We start from the raw sequence: 20,527 nt of genomic DNA on the forward strand, positions 1-20,527 counted from the left end.
TACATAATTTTAAAAAAGTTGTATTAAAACGTTCTTTAAAACACATTATAAATATGGTAAATTAAAATTGGCGTCTATAGATACATAGTTTGTGGCTATTAAGTTTATATCATTTTTTAAAGAACTTTAAAAAACTCTTTAAGAACTTATACAAGTTATAGCAAATAAATTAATTTAGAGGAGACTTGTACAGTGTAATTAAGTCTTGAAAAAAAATAGCGTTATATCTAAGACGAATGGGTTTTATGGCACGTTGTTGGACTTCTACCAGGGTTGAATTTGGGCAAATTAAAAGTATGTGGCGACGGTCTTGTACTCCACTGTTACACAAATCACAGATACCTGAAGAATGTTCAGGGGATTTCATCTAGAAGAGTAAACTTTTAAAGGAAGAATTCCTAGTCGCAGGAGAAGAATACAGCGCCCTACTCTATGTTCAAGCTGAAACTTTAAATAGTGCTCTGGAGTTTTGTATACTATACTGTCAGCACATTTTTTGTAATGCTTTAATTGAGTACGATACTCCTTGTCTGAATCAAAACTTGTTCATGCATCATATGTTTTAAAAAAAGAGCTTCAGATGTGTGGGAGACCAAGCCTGCAAAAGTGCTATAGTGCGTTGTGATGCCTCAAGGGCTACATTAAGATTCCTATTAAAAGTATGCAGTGCCGATTCTTCTCTGAATGTCTCTGATTTTAATATATGTCTTAGAAAACCAGAAGCTGCATGTAAAAGGCTAAAAGCCCACCTTATAATATTAGAGATGGCTAGAGCATATTGGCTTGTAAAGAAAGCTCAAGGCGTAAGGCTTGTGCGGGGACTGATTGGGAGACTTCTATCAGCTTACTTAAGATCATCCTTTCTTTCACTTTAATTGGTTGCCAGGTTTTAATCTGTATATATTCCAGTGCATTAGATAGAATAGGTGGAATTTTCATACTGTAACCCTCTTGCTGGGATTTAAAATGTCTCTTCCCAGTCGAGGAATAAAATCTCTGTAATGCTCCAACATGGGAGTCGGCCTTTCACCCCAGGTGCTGAAAATGGGAAGCATTTTGAAGGTTATATTAGAAGATACGGCCCAAGTAAATGTACTCATTCATTACCTCAATTGGATGTCACTTTGCGCAAGTTTTGGGAGAAAATTATTAATTTGGGAAAAGTTCCCCGGTAAGTTGCTTATATAAATGGAGAATAACAAGGGGGCGAGAAGGCATCCTGTCTTCAAACATAAGGGATACAAAGGCTATACTTCTCAGACTTAACAATATTGACTGGCAACCCAACTATATATTGGCCACAATAGATGTGGTCAACCTCTACACGCCAGTCAAACACTCTGATAGCTTAGAAACAGTGAGAAAAGCTCTCTCAAGTAGATCAATTCAGTTCTTAGAACAAAAGCAGATGCTCCTTGTGATACTTGATTTTTGTCTACGGAACAACTTCTTTACCTTTAATGGCTCCATCTTCCTACAATTGCAGGGGACTGCAATGGGGGCCAAATTTGCGCCACTGTACGCCTTCATCCTTATTGGTGAAATCGAGAAATACTGGATATGACATGACAAATATGAAATGTTCAACAGCAATATCATCCTCTGGAACAGATATATTGACAACATATTGGTGATTTGGCAAGGCCCACAAGAAGGAATACATATCAGAACTCGGTGTCAACAAAAGGGGAATACATGTAACATCCTCCATTTCCCAAGAGGAGGTAGAGTTCTTAGACCTCACACTGTACTTGATAACAACAAACAGTACAGAAAACCACATAGGAAAACAACCGCTGCAAACTCCATCTTACACGTGTCAAGCAGACACTCCAAGACAACCATTGATAACATGCCAAGAGGAGAGTATCAACGAATCAGAAGAAACTGTAGTAAGAATGATGACTACATTACAAAAGCAACTGAACTCACTGACCGCCTAAAAAAACGGAACTATTAGGAAAGACGGTTACCCAACACAATGAAACAAACTGATCAGCTAGAAAGAAATCAACTGCGTATGGACACACGCAAGACCGAAAACACACAACCTTGCATACGATTCATTACAGAATATCATAATTGTCATCCTCATATCAGAAAGTCCCCGAGGAAACACTTGCACTTACTGACACACCATACACAACTACAGGAGGAGATTAAACCCTTTGCACAGATTTTCTTCAAAAAAGCACCAGACCTGAAACAAAGACTATGCCACTCCTTTTGAAAAGAAATGAAGCAAGGCAGACTTTTTCTTGACCGAGCCCATGGGTTTCTACACCTGCAGAAATTGCTCAATCTGCAAACTAGGACAGAACAAAATCAAGGTCTGCACTATAAATAATCAAAAATATCACATCTGGGAAGGGAATCATTGTGAAAGTGCATATGTAGTATACACTATTCCCTGCCCTGTGGAAAGAACTACATAGGCAGGACTATTAGACCTTTAAAACACTTGATTCAGGAATATTATCGGAGCATACAGAAATCATGTATGAAACAGCCACTAGTTGACCATTTCGAAAAACACCAGCTCAACCAGAGATGGCTCACCTTTCATGGGATTGAATAACCTAACAGGAACCCACGGGGTGGAGCTATGGAAGCTATATGAAAACGAGAGAGCAACATGATCCTGAAGTTCAACACTGTAAAACAGGGACTAAATAAAGCTTCTGAACTTTATCACTGGCTGTGATTCGCAGCCTAAACAGATCCAAAATCTGAAATTCCTCTGCCCCTCTTATCTGCTTTCCTCCTCTCTTTACCAAGAAAACTAACAGTAAATATATATAGAGGATAAACTGTAAATCACCCAACGTACTGCAACAAACCTATGTTAACTATTTAAAGTGAGCATTCAACCTGATGTGAAAAACATAAGATTCTCAACCTTAGCTACGCACCCTGAATCACACCGCTTTGCAGGATGGCATGACACCCTTTTCAATGGATATTGTGCTAACAATACAAAAACCCCTCACATAGGCAGCACTATTTAATGGTGAATGTATAACCAACTTGGATTATAATACAGGATAAAAATTCAAATCAAAGATCTAAATATCCTAACCCGTGACCACTTCTTTATTCTCTAATGCCGCTTGTGTAGCCAATACGCGAACAGGTTTTATAAATGCATTAACATTTTCTCTTGTTTGACTGTAACGTGTACCCTACAGTTCAATCACAAAGGAAGCCACATATGGTATAAAAACAAAGAGGCAGCTCCTATTTGTACCATAATGTGCTATGGACACATTTACTATTGCAACCTCCAGCGCACGCCAGATTAGTCGTCACAGAATCGACTCATACAGCGTTACGTACATGAGCACCACAAGACGCATCACCTGCCCGGCAATTGCACTAATGCTTTAGGGGTAGCTTGCCAATACCACTAACTAGGACACAAGCCACCCTAGCAAGGTTGGTCCATATGTAACACATTTTATATTTTCCAGAAACTGCAAATTTCACTCAGCCTTCAACAATAAACCACCCTGTATACAAAATACTGAATTTCAGAAGCAGCTCTAATCTTGCACAAAAACCCGCATAGACGAGCCGGCTAACATTATAGTACAAAGGTTGACAACCTAAGAATTTGAAAAGTGCGCATCTCCATAAGTACGTTTACTTTTACAGGGTAAATAACTCAGACAGGATTTATCCAGGATGCAGACCTGAACAAACTAGGATACTTTAAGGACCACGATTTGTGGACTCCATTCAAAAGGTAAAAGCCCCTCTTGGAATGCTAGGGGACGCTGTCACAAACTATAGTCTAGTAAGCACAAAATTACCTGCATGGACTATCATTTAATCAGTACAATGACCTTTTCTACCCCACAAATTATTCTAATCTGGATTACAAGGTTTTTCCTTCTTGGTTATTCCAATTGTACTACCTTCTTCATCCCAATGGTGTAATGGCCACACTCTTAATTCTCTACCTCTCCTCCTGCCTCCTTTCCTCACTTTCGTAGAGCACAACCATGATTATCAAAATCAGGTAAACAAGCATTTGCTGTAACACCGCAGATCACATAAGGTGTGCAGCACATAATTAAAGCCACTCACTAAAAGGATGTTTTTGTATTTGAATCTAAAGCCTTGAGAAAGCCCCCTCCACACAGGCATTGTAGGGGGTGAAACGCGTGTTGGCTGCAAAGCAGGATTGAATACAATGATACCTAGTATGCAGGACACTCTGCAGATACTATGTACAAAAAAAATAATAATAAACACAACTACGATACAAAAAATTGAACTGAAGTGTATTTCTTTCAGTTTGGATGCCCGAATACTATTGGTTTAGGCCCCAAAATACAACTAATGGGAAAGCAGCACACTCAGCAAGATATCAGTTTACGTATGAGGAGGAGTTGGCCCAACCCCTAAGGAGTGTTAAGGAGCTTCCCAACCAACTACAAGGAACATCCACATAGACATTGTGGGATAGGAGGGAGAGGGTGGGGTCTGCAAGTCTGCACTAACCTCACAGGTTTTGTGGACTGATTTGAATTCATTATTTGAGATTATAGTCTCTAGTGATCTGTGGGCTGGGTGTAAAGCAGTGGTTGCATAGCTGACTTAGGAACCAGTTAGAGTGGCTCCTTATCATACTCCTTCTGAGAAGGTACCTGATAAGTACAGACAGGTAATTAAGCCTTTGAACAAGACAGTGCCCAAACAGGATATAAATTGGGTGAACATTTTTGAGACCTTCACAGAGCCCAAAGAATCAGTGCATGCGTTTAAATGAGAGACTTTCACAGATTTTCAAGATGCACAGTGAATTATGACGGCAGACAAAAAGCATAGACGAGATCCTGAAGCTGGCAGAATATAGTAGTGATTACTTTGATGAGCAACAAAAAAGATTAAGAAGAAGTTAATGATTGCTCAGACAAAGCAATTTGAGAGAGAGTCCCGAAACCAGATAGATTCAAATATGAATTATGCTGAGCCTGGAATTAATGGGATTAATCAAATGCACGATGTGCAAATGGAGCGATGCATAGGCAAACTGCTAGAAGTGAGTTGATGAATAATTATGGGATGAATGGAAACGTTGCATTGATGAAATGAAACACTGCTTGTCACTTTTGCAGGAGGATAGGGCACAGGAAGCAAAAGTACCACCAGAATCCAAACAGAGTTCAGGAGAAATTGTTTCCCAAATGCAGAAGAATATCATGGTCCGACTGTCTCAAATTCTGAGCAGTGTGCGCAGAATCAAAAACAATTTTGAATTTCGAAGCCTTTAGCACCAGTGATGCAGCAAAAATAAGAAATAAAATACTATATTGTGTAGGGTACCAGCGGAATTCATTGACTCTGAATGATGATTTAGCAGGGAGTAATTCACAAAAACAGTGCCGGGGGATGGGGAGGTGTTGGGGAGTTGGGGGGGTCAGGATTGCTTACTTGGAGCAGTCCTGGAAGTAGACCAAAGTGGCTCATATATTGATGAAGAAGGAAATGACCATCCCATTTCATTTTTGAGAGACACAGGGCCTACCCGTTCTACAGTTCACCTTGCGGACGTGCCAAACCTACCCCTCTTCTGAAGAGAATTCCAAGGTGTAAGGGTCTATCCTGCTCTAGTTAAAGAAACAGATGACAAAACTAAAGCAGTTGAGGGAGAGAGACCAATTATTCGAATGAGGAATATTTCTTAAATGATCCTTTGAATTCAAGACCTCCTTCACATTCAGTTAGAGCAACGTGACACATGGTTTGGTCCTGGCCCTGACGTGGGTGCAGGAGGATATAGAACTACTACCATAGGATTGCTTAATTTGAGCAGCCCTGGAGGTATACTGAAGTGGCCCATATTTTGACAGAGAAGTCAATGACCACCCTGTTTCATTTTCGATTGGCAATTTTAACTTTGCTCTACAGTTTGTTCTGTGGAAGTTTCAAACTTACCCCTCTCAGGAAGAGAAATCCAATTTGTAGGGAGAAGTAATAAAGAAATTGTTAATCAGATTACAGCAGATGTACCAGTTAAAATTGGTCAGATGGAGAACAAACACAAATTCATTTTGTGTGATTCAAGTACTGTGAATGTGCTGGGAAGGGATTTGCTTTGTAAAAGGGTTTGCACCATTTATTGTACACCGGATGGTGTTGCAATTGAGACCCAAGATGAAGACTTAAAGTTAAAAATAAATTCACGAGACTTTAGAGTTCAGTTGTTCCTGGTTTTAATCAAATAAGTCCTGCCTCTGGATTCAAGATGAGGTATTAGATTTGACTTGAAAAGAGATTGGACTGGTTAAAAGAGCTAAGCCAGTGCTGGAGTGGGGATTTTTATATCTTAATAATCAAGTATAATCATTAAATAACCCCGCCATTGTTCCTATGGACCTTTGTTAACCAACAAGGAAATATGGTAAAGAGCTATCATTTACATCAATTACCATAAACAGTAAAGTCCAATTGGGGCTTCAAATGAATTTAGTAGGAGTTTGAAGGGTTTATTAACAAATTATTTAAACATCAATTATTCAGTAGGAATTAAAATGTAGCCATCTTTATTACAGATTCAAATAATCTATAAGTCAATAGTTCGAAACAAGATAAAAAAATGTATTGGTAAGAATTACAAAAAGGATACAGAAAATGCGTGTTGCATAAAGGAGAATCCTTAACCTAAATTAATGAAAATTTGGGCATAAATGAGTGATTATCTTCATAGCTGCCAAGGACAGTTATAATACTTTCAGTGTAATTAGGAGTGACATTCTATGAATATGAGTGACAGTTTCTCACAAGCAAAAATAAACTAATGATGATGAGTGAAACATATAAATATCAGAAAGTACACGCATGTGAGCAACAAGAAACTCTAAAAAGATCCTAAAACTGCTTCAAAGCACCAGAAATGGAAGGGCACTAACCAACATGACACACCAAGAGTTTGACCACACAACTGCCAAGTTTTCAGGTTGCCTAGGTGTGACATTTCCATAGTTGCTGTGTTGTTATAAGTCACATTCTACAACCTAATGTGTGACTCCATCTAGTGAAACTTTCTCACCAGCAAAACCAAGCCATAAAGTCAATATAAAGTGCTAAATATCATAAATTGCCACCTTTAGAGCATTGAAAAGCACTATCCTGAATACATGGTCCATTCAATCAACATTAACCAAGAATTAACATGACCCAAACCAAGTTCATCCTAAATCCATTAACAGCATCAGAAACAGCCAGCCCACGCAGTATGTTCACACCTTGTAAACATACAGCAGACCTATCCCTACTCAATGTGCTCCAACTCCATTTAAATCAATCAGCCCAGTCATTTCAAAACCATTCTAGCCCCATTCCCATCCACCAGAACCAGTGGGGCCCTGTCAAGTCCATTGTAGCCCCATTAATAACCATTAGAACCAACCTTCCAGCCTTGCCATGCACAGCCATCCAACCCAGTCAGTTCCATCCATTCTACCCTCAGTTCCATCAACCAGAACCAGCCTTAACTAGGGTTGCCACCTGCCCTAATCAGTATTTTTATGTCCTGACCCGCACAATAAAGAAAATCATCTAGTCAGTATTTATTTTCCTCATCAGTACAGATTTAAAATAACAAACATTAAGAACGAAGGACTTTAAAATGTCTTCAGGAGCTACCTTAATGGTCAGTGACTACCAATTAAAGTAAACAACATTTGAAAAGTAGCTTTAATAATGAACAGGGACGATTTTATACAAATCCTGTTTACTACGTTCAGGCGTTTGCTGAATCTTGAAATAAGAACAAATATGATAATATATTCTGGGAAAGGTGACAACACTACAGGCATAGCCCAATCTTACTTTACCCCATTCGCTGTCACTGCCCTGTTTCACTCAACTGTGCCAGAGTCACAAGTTCCGGCCCAGTGACTCACTGCCAGGCTGAACCGGGGTGTTTTCATGTGGCCAACAAGGCTTGGGGAGATCATGAGTGTTGCAATATTGAATATGAGAGAGCCAGGGCCTAGCATGGTCTGGCTGGCTTCAGTCGCGGATCTGTGCTCCCTATTACTGCACCTCCCATTTCAGGCCAGGAGGAGAGTCCAGCATCGCTCATTGTCTTTGTTGTGGGTGGCAGAAGCCCTGCTGCCGCAGCTGAGTTCAAGCAGTTGACAGTGGTAGGAAAAATTGACCACAGGGTGTGCTCAGTGGAAGTGACAGCTACCCTCCTGGGTTGCCACCCTCCTGGATTGTGCATGGACGAAGCACCCCTTGGTATGGCAAGAAAAACAAAACTGCCACCCGCCTCAGTATCTGTTTTCGGCCAATCCCATAGCGTGGTCATATTGAGGCAGGCGCCTTAATGACGGAACACCGGCAGGGCCGGATTGTCGGTATTCATGAGAGACCATGTAGTACTCTCTATGGCTGGGCAGGATGGCTCGCGTCATAAAACTGCTTCAGGAACTGAGTAATATCCCTAGCAGCGGCATGGTGCAATGTATTTGATGTTCTCAGGGTGAAAATAAAGTTTGACGCAGCGTCTGTTGTGTGGATAAAGAGCATGCAGCGGAGCAGCACATCGCGCTTGCTGCTAAAATGCATTTTCCAGCCTCCTTCTTACAGCACGCCTCGGGGTGGTCCCTGGGGTACTATATTTGCGTGACTAAATGATTTGTAGTGGGGCGATACGGACACCAGCACTAAAATGCGTTATTCTAACCCCTAATGTGTGGTACTTGGCAGGGCTGACACTTTTTCACCAGTAAAACTAAGCAATGAAGTCCATATAAAGAGCTAAATGTTACAAATTACCGCCTTCTGAGCAATCAGAAGGACTAGCCTGATTATATGGTCTATTCTAACGCCATTCTAGCCCCATTTGCAACCACCAGAACCAGTGTGGTCCTGCCCAGTCAATTCTAGCTCTATTAACACCCAAAGGAATAAGCCTGGTCTTGACCAGTTCCCCTCCATTAGCCCCATCCCCAGTGTGACCCAGTCAGTGTTGCCCAGTGCATGTAAACACCAAAATTATCTATTCAACCCAGTCAGTTTAAACCATCCTAGCCCAAGGTACATCGATCGACCAGACTCCAACAATGGCGTTGCTATCTGGCTGTTTTTATCCGGAGTGACGAGTATTTTAGTGTCCCACTACAAAAATGAACTGACTTAACCTGGTATTTCTTGGGGCGTGGCTTCGCCGTGCAGCGAGATGGCTGCACACTAGCGCGGCTCCGCTGGCCGAGCCTCATTTATCCGTTAAAAATCCGTTCATTGTACCTTGACCCAGGAACCAACCACGAAGAAGTATGCAGTGATCAAGTCCGGATCAAGAAATGGCAGTAGAGAGGCGCGATTCCTTGCTGAGACTGAGCCGCTTGCTGACATCTGATCCGCGCAGACGAGAGGCCTACCCACGAGTCAGTAAAGCGAAACCGGGACCTAAAGTAGACAACACTCCGGAGCGAGGAGCGCGGAGGACCTGGAGGAGACAGCGGGCCCTTTCGCGCCGGATCGCTAGACACAAGGTTGGTCAGAGCAGCTTAGGCGGGTGCAGTGCAGTGATTCGCAGAGGGAGGAAAGGCAAAACAAATATACGGCAAGCGCGTGTGCATCAGCTCGAGGCTGGAGGAGAATGAGGTCCGGCATGTCTGGCGATTGGCATTAGACAATCTAACAACAGATGGGACCCGGGATTGACACCGGAGGGCTGCCAACAATATCGGAGACTGTAAAAGGGGGATACATGCTTTCGACTGATGGTGTAGACGCCAGGTAGCTGTAAAACAACTCCGAACCGAAGAAAAGTGGGAAGAGGTGGCCGGAGGTGGTCCCACCACTTTTTTGGGTGTAGTCGCAGTGAGCTAGAGAGACCAGCGTGGAGCCTGGGCCCAGAGAAGCATATTACTGAGGGTGCAGTAGACAAGGAAGGACTTGCATGAGAAGGAAATACGGCTGAGGAATTGTCTTTGCCGCAACAAGACAAGCGACTGCAAAGAGAAGGCGCGTGGTGGAGAGAACCATAAAAGAAGCAACTCCGAGGCGTACGAGATTCACTGGTGCACAGATTCGATCACGGCAAAGCTGGGCGGTGCATTCACGTTCTGTTATCTCTGTAATCCTAGGTGAGCGGGAAGCCATTTTATACCAAGCAGCAAGCGCCTACCCCTATCCTTGTCGCAGCAGAAAGCGGAGGACCAGCTTACGAAGAGGTCATAGTTAGAATAATCGCGAAGTTGCCGAAGCAAGGAACTGCCACCTAATCGCTAAAACTAATACTGGCGCAACTAGTTGAAAACTGTCGGCCATAACCTGCTGAATTTGGGAGCGATATGCGGTAGACCACCTTGACCCAAAGGCAACATACGCAACGATTGGAGGCGGACCCGCCATCTTTTTTAAAACAGCCGGAGTTAGTCGACTCAGTCGCAGCACAACCCAGGCCCAGCGGTGATCATAAGGGGACACTTCTAGAGCCGCAAAACGTACGTGCATAGCAGGAGAATACAACTGGGAACAACAACTGGCATTGGTTAGCGGCAGGTAAATGTAAAGAGGTGGCGGCTGGTAGTGCGATCCTCGCCACTATTACATCTATACCGAAAGCAAATAATCAGCGTTGGACAGTGTTGGCGGTAGAGCTAAGCCTGCAGAAGGTAGCAAGAAGGGCTGAGGCGGACGTAGCTGAACGCCCGATTCCAGAGATGCAAGCGGAGGGCACGGCCAACTGGTGCGTAGCCTGAACTGCCGCAGACAAAGTCAGCGACAGTGGGGAAGCCAGACACACGACAGCCACCAATACATTTTGACAAAAAGACCAATAAGTCGGCTGAGAGTGACACCGGCCACCAGGATCATACAGATGATGCCACCACAAGACAACTACCGGAAGAAAACATTTGGGCGATGTTCAAAGAGCCGAAAACAAGTCTCCAAGGCATAGACTCAAAAATGGACACGCTTGCGGAGCGAATGGACAGAATAACGCAATGGGTGGAAAAGCAGGAGGGTCGCTTGAACATACTAGAAACAAGAGTGTTGGAGACGGAAGAAGGACAGACAGATATGGACAAGAAAATGCGAGAAATGGACGGGGTGCTGGCTGTTATCAGACAGAAGAATGAAGATTTGAAAACTAGGTCAAGGAGGAATAACATAAGGATCACAGGATTTTTTGAACGACGGACATTCAAAATATGGAGCAGTGTGTCGAAACTATGATGAGGGCCCTTTTTGGACCTGACCTATCCAAAATGTTTCTTATTGAAAGAGCACACAGAACATTGGGTCCCAGACTGCGACCGGGCGAACCGGCAAGACCGATACTGGCGAGAGTGCTCAACTACAGTGATCGGGATGCGATACTCAGAATGGCCAGGGAAAAAGGATCTATCCAATATTAAGGGAATAACATTGCAATGTACCCAGACTTCACAATGCAATTTCAAGCGACCCGCAGGGAATTTATACCCGCAAAGAAAATCTTTCAACAGCTTGGTACCAAATATGCTCTGATATACTCTGCCAAGCTAAGAATTCAGGGCATGGCAAGCCCACCTTTTTCACGGGCGCAAAAGCAGCGCTGTCATATGCGAAACAAACGAGCAAAAGCAACTGAAGACGGCAAGTGAAGCACAGACTGAGATTAATCTAAGCGACAACGATTGAAGAAAAAAGGGCTGGAACACTGGCTGCACAGATACGTAACTCGTTTGTCGAATTGATATACTGAGAGATTGTGGTCCAATGTTAAGGTCGGTGCTTTAGACTAACAAAAGGGGACACAATGGTTACATACACACTGGTAGTCCTCCTGCAGATAGAATGCAGACATTTCGAATTGGGTGGTGCCATAGGTTCAAGTGACATGTCGAGAGCTCGGCCACCCTGCCATAAGTGCAGGGGAGCTTTGCCGGCGGCCCCACGTGCCTCCATGGGATGATTCCCTTAAGTTCGCTACTATGGGTTGTTTGTTTACTGTTACAGGGAATGGGGCGGATGCAACACAACCTGTTTGGGGGTTGGTGTGGGTGGGGGGAGGGGTGAGAGATCTGTTTTGTTACTTAGGGCTGCCACGAGATGTATGACCATGCAAAAATCAAATGAGTCTGACACGCACAGTGTTATTCGCACATACACGCCAGGAGAGAAGCGTTGAACAATTCTATTATACCAACAAGTTCCAGAGACGTACCTCCCAAACATGCGTCTGTAGAAATCCCAATTACTACAAATATGTATGTCACAACACACTAACATGAAATCCCTGACATGCCTCACATGGAATGTCAGAGGCCTAAATGATCGCAGAAAGACCAGACTGATTCACTCATATCTAACGAGACATATGTAAGACATATGCCTACTAAAAGAAATGCACTTGATGAACGCATCAACAGGAATGCTCAGAAATAACAGATGGGGTGAGGTGGTTGAGGCCGGATACTCGAACTACTCCAGGGGAGTTGCGATACTTATACGTTAAGGACTTCAATGGAGGACAAACCACACAATAATAGATAGAGACGGAAGATACATAATGCTGCAAGGAGAGCTGCACAATACCCCTATGGTAATAGTCAACACTTACGGCCCAAACACAGATAGCACAGTATTCTTCCATCAAATTTGGCAAAAAATACAAACAATGGGACACACAGCAGTTCTGTGGGAGGGTGATTTTAACGTAGTTCTCTCGACGCTTGCAGACAGACGGGGCGTCCCGTGAGCATCAGCCGAAAGCAGCAGCAATGCTGAATGACATTATAGAGGATCTCCAATTAATAGATTCCTGGAGGGCTTTGCACCCTACGGACAGAGAAGGCACTTGTGTAACACATCATCGGAATGCGTGGTCGAGGCTAGACTTCTGGCTGATCTCTAGGGACCTCCATACCTAGATCATAGATGCCACTCACCATCCAGGCACTTTTGCAGATCATGCGCCCACTCAGTTAAGACTGAACATACCACAATCTTACATCCAACCATTACTCAGCCCATCCCCTGCAACCACAGCACAAATTAGGACCAAACTGACGGAATTCCAGAAAGAAGCGGAGATAAAAACAACCTATATGCATAAATACGTACAGGTGAGGTGCTATGTAGAGGGTGAGTGGCCAGGGAAAACACTAGCGGGGCTGCTTCGAACACCAAGAGGGTCAGCTTACATAACTGAGCTGCAAACAGACAGTGGGGAGATAGCCAGAACACCATATGACATACTACACACGATGTCCCAATTTTATCAACAACTATACTCCACACAAATGTCACAGACTGACATAATCAATTACCTAGATACTATGGCGCTGGCTTGGTTTAACAGTGGTGCCCGAGAATACATGGAGTTGCCGATCACGGTGGAGGACATTAGGCAAGTAATCAATAGCATTCAGGCAGGCAAGGCCCCAGGAGCAGACAGCTTAACTGCAGCATTCTACAAAGAATATGCAGATATCCTTGCCCCCAGATTATTGCAGGAATATTTGGAGGCAAAGGAAACAGGCGTTCTCCCCCGACACTGCGTGAGGTCACCATAATCACCCTACTGAAACCAGATAAGGATCCGACTAATCTGGTTTCGTATCGTCCACTGCCCTAATCAACTTGGACGCAAAGATCTATGCTAAGTTAATAGCAAACAGGTTATAACCTATGCTCCCACAGATAGCTCTTCCTGACCAATCAGGGTGTATACAAGGCCGCTCAACTGCACACAATTTAAGAACGATCTTTGGTCTTCTCCACTACCTAGCCCCTCATGTGCAAGCTGTGCCGGCATTATTAGACGCCACAAAAGCGTTTGATTCATTAGAATGGAAGTTTCTTTTCACATTACTGGCCCGCATGGGACTTAGCCCAATATTCATTAGGCAAATTCAAATAATATACACGAATCCGACAGCAAGAGTTAGGGTTAACGGACAGATTTCGGAACCTTTTGCAATTACTCGGGGGACAAGACAGGGCTGCCCCCTATCGCCACTATTATTTGCGATAGCCACAGAACTGCTGGCAGCCAGGCTACGGCAATATCACACGCAAAGGAGTATTGGTTTTACATCAAGGGGCCTTTTGATATCAATGTAAGCAGATGGCATGACAATTTACCTAATCAATCCTAAAGACACCTTTAATACAGTGATGAGGGAACTGCTAAGATATGGTGGGCTAACGGGAATACAAAATTGGGCGAAATCCGTAATGCTACTGCTCACGGATACCACAACTCCATTCGACACAGAATTTCCGATACAGTGGGCCATGGGTGAAATACTATATCTGGGAATATGGATCAGCAGGTCTATGCAGGAAATATGGCTGGCCATCAACGGCAGAGTGATCAAGTGGCTAGAAAGTAAAATACTGAGATGGAAAAACTTGCTGTTATCTTTAACAGGGCGCATAGCTATCACAAAATTGGTAATATTGACTAAATTACTATATCTGTAAATATTCCAATGCCACTAAACACCCATTTCTTTAAAGACTCCGCTTGAATATCCTAGAATTAGTCTGGGCAGGAAAACAACCTTGGGTTTCGTGGAAATTATTGTCATTGCCATTTGCACAGTGAGGACTAGGCACAACACCTACACTTTTGGCAGCACCCTACACCTTACCAGCCTCATGTGGCAATAGAAATTGATAGGGTTGCACCTCTCTCACTTAACACAGCCGTATATCAACCTTATAAGCGACCCCACCTGGAAATAGACACAGTAGAGACATTGCGGTGGGCACGGAAAGGGATTGCGAAGAGTGCAAGCCAGAAGGTCTTGTATGCACAATCCATGCCTATAGGTAGAAATCCTCTTCTTGCTCCATTACTAGATAAAGCGACCAAAATGAGAGCAAAGTCCCACAAATTGGGGAAAGGGAGCAATCTTTTTCCCAGATGGCACTTTTTTAACAATGCAACATATGTGCAACTTACAGACACCTACAGCGTCAGATATATTATGTATTATCAGATTAGGGCGGCATGCCTGGCTCGATATAAAGAATTTCCCCAGTCGCCACCTACACTGCCAGCGTTGGAGAATGTTCTATCCATCCATCTCCCCGCAAACTGATACCACGCATATACAGTATTACACAAGGGGAATCCCCAATTGTCCACACCACATCTAAGGCGGAATGGGACAGAGACACCCATCTCACCATTACAGATAAGCACCTCTCACTGAACTATAGACTGAGGCTTATTCACTTTAATTTACTACACAGAATGTATCGCACTCCACCTCAAATGCACCGCTCGGGCTTACACCCAGATACGAGGTGCTGGAGATGTGGAGCTCAGAGCATCACATTTACTCACCTGGCTTGGGACTGCAGACCAGTAGCACAATATTGGTTGGACATTTTTAGACACATTGGCCATATAACTAACTATCAGTTATCCATTATACCACTGATAGCGCTACTGGGATATGTACAGGAGGTGCCGAAAGGACACTGTAAACTCACTGCCATGTTGCTGGTGAAACGACTGTTGGCCATACACTGGAAGAAACAAAATCCTCCTACAATAGCCGAATGGTTGAATGCTGTCACATATTGCAAGGATCAACTGTCCCATTTCTGGGAGCTGATGCCTAGCAGATCTAGACCTACTGACATTTGGGTGCCCTTTGCTAGCTGGCTGAGATTGTGTGGTATTGACCTACGCAACAAACAAGACATGTAAAGCAATTATGATTTTCAACTGGTTGGGTATTGTACTACTTGTAAGGGGTTGCATGGGGCACACCCACTATTACAGATCGTATACTGAGGAGGGAAATGTTGGTTGAACAACAATGTTCGGGAACTTACAAGACAACTACTAAGTTGTTAAATGCAGTGTAAAGGTGCTAGTCTCTGGAATTGACGGGGTGGCGGGGGGGGAGGGGTTGTAAAACTAGGACGGTTCAAATGTTTAGACACACTTGGTTGAGTTATAAGCATTATTCGACTATAAGGATTACATGCATAACAGTTTAACAATTGCTGCCTGCACTAAGGGATGTTGGCGTAGAAGCTGTGTTTTAAATTCTTAAGGAGACACGCTGCCGGCCCCAGGGTTGTAGGCAAATGGCCGTGCAAACTGCAATAAAAAATTTGGGAAAAAAACTGCTATTTCTTTCTCTTAGTGCATGTTTAAAAAAGCAAAAATAAGAGTAAAGCTTTTTAAAATGTGTTTCAGGGTTGTTTTTATGGTCTATGACTGATAAAGTAAAGTAAACAAAGGCAAAAAAGGTGTTAAAATGAATACAAACTACTTTGTATAAAGTCCTGTTTATCATGTCTGAGCCTTCACAAAATCCAAAAACATGAACAAAGTATCATTATTATCTGGGAATGGTGGCGACCCTACTGGCCTATCCACCATAATCCATTCACAGCACCCTTCACCAGTAACAAGTGCTGCCCCCCAGCGCCTCAATGCCAGGATGAAAGCCAGTGTGTCTCATTGGACCCGGCGGGGCTGGAGGCGAGCAGGCGGTGCTCTGACTGCTGAATGTTGCAGAGAGTCCAGGCCAGGTGTGACCTCCCCCGCTTCAGCTCCAGTGACAAACCCGATCTCTACTCTCCTAGCCCCCAGAGGAAGCAAGCACCTGATGCCTCGCACGGCCAGTCTGGCCCTGCCACGCAGACAGACAAGGTGGCAAAGGAAAGACCTCCACCAACCTGACCAATGGCAGGCCACCCACCAAAGTATACATCAACCCCAAAGTCAGTGTTTTGATGGCAAACCCAATATATCTTTGCCTTATCAAAGAATAGTTCATGGTTTTTAGGGTTAAGGCCTGCTGGTATTCAATTGTAATTTCTAGGTGAGAACTAGTAAAGCGAGAAAGTATATCGCTTTGTATGCATTAAAGTGCTTAACTTTTTAGAAGTAAAAGTACTCCTCGAGCATTTTATTCAGTGTTTTATGGGTGTTACTGAGTTCTGAGTTTCCAACCCGCCTCGCCTCTTTGAAGGGGGGGCTTGGACTGATCCGCCAACGCTAATTTAAGAGTCAAATGATGAAGGCATGTGTTTGGTTTTCAACTTGTGGTGCCAGTAGTACGGGGACCCTAAAACACACCTGGGAAATGATCTCAAGCAATATATTTTAAAGCACAGTAACCCTTAGATGTCCATTGGGACTGCCCAAAACAAATTCTCTCAAGTCCCATTGATTTGTGCACTGAATACAGCAGTTTACCTTTTCCAATAGCCCCCATGAAATATTTTTCCAGAATTAATTACTGTGTAAAACTGTGTCACCGAACATAACTCATAATTCATATATTTTCTTTTTGCAGAATTGTGATGCAACAATTATTGATTCGGAAACATTTAATGCATTCACGCTGTGCCACATTGAGCGAATGACCGATGATGCCTGTCTGTACAGATTTGATCTGCCGAGAGGAAGGAGCCTGGGCCTGACCTTAGGACAGCACATTGTATTAAGGTATCAATCTTTACACAGTGACTTTCACATCCACCAGTTTGGTCGTCCAGACTCAGAATTTATAGTCTGAGTGAGATCTGCTCTAAAATTGAGAAACACAGAGCAAGGTAAATATTTCGGAATAATGTACAATTGCCCACGTTCAGCTGATGAAGCTTTCTGCTGCAGGCCGTGAAATACAGACAGTTTAAATGCAAATCATTTCAGACATTGACACACATTATAACCTTTGTTTTAATGGGTAGGCTGGGCAGTTTACAGGAAGGTTACTACTAAGAGCTTATGACAACGAAAGAACCTGTTTTTATGCTTTATTGATTTTAAAGCTGCATTCGATTGAGTCAATAGAGGCAATCTATGGCATAAACTGAAGCAGTGGGGCTAGAAAGAATACCAAGACCGATAATGGAATTATACTCGGATACGTGTGTGCAAGTGGAAATAGCCGACTGGACGAGGCTCTCCAGAAAAAGTTACACAAAGAAGGGCCTAAAGCAAGGATGCGTTCCTGCGCCACACCTATTTAATCTCTTCATGGCTGATTTGTCACCTAGGCATGCTGAAATCAACTCGCATCCCCCTCGCTTGGGAACTCTGTGGATTAAACATTTATCTTACGCCGACAATAGAGTACTAGCAAGTCACACTAGTATTGACCTCCAAAGAGCGATAGACGAGTTGGGGAGCTTCGCTAAAGCTATTATTATAAGTTGAGCCATCCATAAACAATCATCATTTAATCTGAGCAGCGTGAACCTGGAAGTAGTTGGTAGCTACAAATATCTAGGGATACATTTGGATAAAAGACTAACTTTTCAAAAACAGAACGAGGCAATAGAAAAAAAGGGAAATGGCCTAACATTTGCATTTTGCTCAATAGCAAAAGGTTTAAAAGGTCCCTCTTTCACACCACTACTAGCTATCATGAAGGCAAAACTTCTACCCACTTCTACATATGGAAGTGAAGTTCAGCATGGAGAAGACGCTGCGACGCTGGATAGTCTCCAAACACGAGAATACAAAAAAGTATTCTCACTTCCACATAACGCCTCACCGGCGCAGGTCTGGTTAGAATTTGGGCTACAACAGCAACAGCTGCACAGAAGACATGTCACAATAAAAGCCTGGTACAAAGTCTGGCGCAACCGAGAAAATGAGATCAACAATGCGCTCTGGAATATGTTACAAGGCGACCCACAATCTGCCTACTCCAAATATCTACAAGCATCTTTACAGTCCACTAGGATGGAAGACCTTTGGCAGAAGAATCTTCCATTTACCACCTTTTGGCAAATTTTGAAGAAGGAATGAAAGCAACACTCACCACTGGAGGATAAAGCCATCCTAAATAAGCGAGCCCGCACATGGATGGTTCTGCAATCCTATATAAAATTGAAACCAGCGTCATATTTCGGTCAGCCGTTTTCTTCCTATTTAATGTCCAAGTTTTTAGCAATACATTTTGGTAAACTGCCATCTAATGCAGATCAGACAAATTGGAAATATCAGGGCCCAAAGTCTTGCAATCTTTGTGAATCACCAACACCGGATTTTATTCATTTAGTTTGCATCTGCCCAGCTTTAAGCCAGGATTACTGGAAATTGCTAAAGGGATTATTCAACGCAAGAGGCATTTGTTCCTGTAGAATTCCAATATTAAAATGTCTTGAACTGGAAGATCCATAGCTGAACTGTTGTTTAATAAAATCTTTAACTAATCACAAGGAAGAATTGAAACAAGGCTAGTGGCAAAACGGCCAGATTTTTATGTCCACCAAGTTAGATCTGTGCAAATGTAAATGATAATTTAACTATCATTGAACACAATATCATATAATGTTCAGGGAGTAGCATGATGGCACTTTAGATACTAGGTTAAATGTGTTAGTTAATTCTAATCATATGATTTGTTTATTTGTTAACAGGATGTAGTGCAAACTTCTGTGATAAGAAAATGTTTTTCTCTTTTAATAAGCATTAAAAAAATTGTAATGGATATTTTAATGGTGCTATGCATCGCGACCTATTGTCACATTGTTATGGTTTTAATTAACTAAACAATAAACTTGATTCTGATTCTGATACTAGGAGGTGTGTAATAATATCCTAACATCCCCAACGAAACATTCTGAACAACAACATACATCAGGCCGCCTTTTCCCCATTAAATAATACAAGAAAATATGAGTACATTTCAGAAGCAGCACATGCTACAGGTTTTCTTATCCTGTGACCATAGTGAGGTACTCAACCAGCTCTTGCAATTTCAGCAGTTTCCCACCTTTCCTCCACTGGTAAGGGATGCTTGTGAAGTGCCCTTTGAGCAGGACGGTACAAAAGGGGGTGGTGATGGACGGAGCATCTGAACCAATCAAACACTCACACCCAGTCAACAGATCTGGGTTTGATCCATCACCGTTCTTTAGCCCACTCTGCCACCCCAGTTCAGACATGGCCATATGCAAATCAGTCGGACCCTGTGCCTCATGGGAACAGTCCAGCCAGAACTGCCAAGCCATGCCTTCCTTGGACCGGAAACAAGCTTCCGAGGACCGGTTTCTGGCATTTCACCCGTCTTCAGCCCGGCTTGCTTGAATCCAGTGGCAAAGTGAGCAAGGGACTCACGTCTGAGCATACCCGCCAAACTTATGGCGAACAAAGCGGTACAAAAGGGGGTGGTGATGGACGGAGCATCTGAACCAATCAAACACTCACACCCAGTCAACAGATCTGGGTTTGATCCATTACCGTTCTTTAGCCCACTCTGCCACCCCAGTTCAGACATGGCCATATGCAAATCAGTCGGACCCTGTGCCTCATGGGAACAGTCCAGCCCGAACTTCCAAGCCATGCCTTCCCTGGACCGGAAACAAGCTTCCGAGGACCGGTTTCTGGCATTTCACCCGTCTTCAGCCCGGCTTGCTTGAATCCAGTGGCAAAGTGAGCAAGGGACTCACGTCTGAGCATACCCGCCAAACTTATGGAGAACAAAGCGGTACAAAAGGGGGTGGTGATGGACGGAGCATCTGAACCAATCAAACACTCACACCCAGTCAACAGATCTGGGTTTGATCCATCACCGTTCTT

General features: G+C 43.3%; 1 protein-coding gene across 2 annotated transcripts in view; it reads left to right on the top strand.

Moving 5' to 3' along the window:
* The window catches only part of CYB5RL (cytochrome b5 reductase like), a 234,584-nt gene that overhangs the window by 133,797 nt on the left and 80,260 nt on the right, over window positions 1-20,527 (top strand). For both annotated transcript variants that reach the window (XM_078673443.1, XM_078673444.1), the window contains exon 5: window positions 17,289-17,440. In XM_078673443.1, the coding sequence (XP_078529569.1) occupies window positions 17,289-17,440 (152 nt within the window). The remainder of the gene's footprint in view (window positions 1-17,288; window positions 17,441-20,527) is intronic.

The sequence above is a fragment of the Lissotriton helveticus genome, chromosome 1_2, assembly GCF_964261635.1.
Source record: "Lissotriton helveticus chromosome 1_2, aLisHel1.1, whole genome shotgun sequence".
NCBI classification, from domain to species: Eukaryota; Metazoa; Chordata; class Amphibia; order Caudata; family Salamandridae; genus Lissotriton; species Lissotriton helveticus.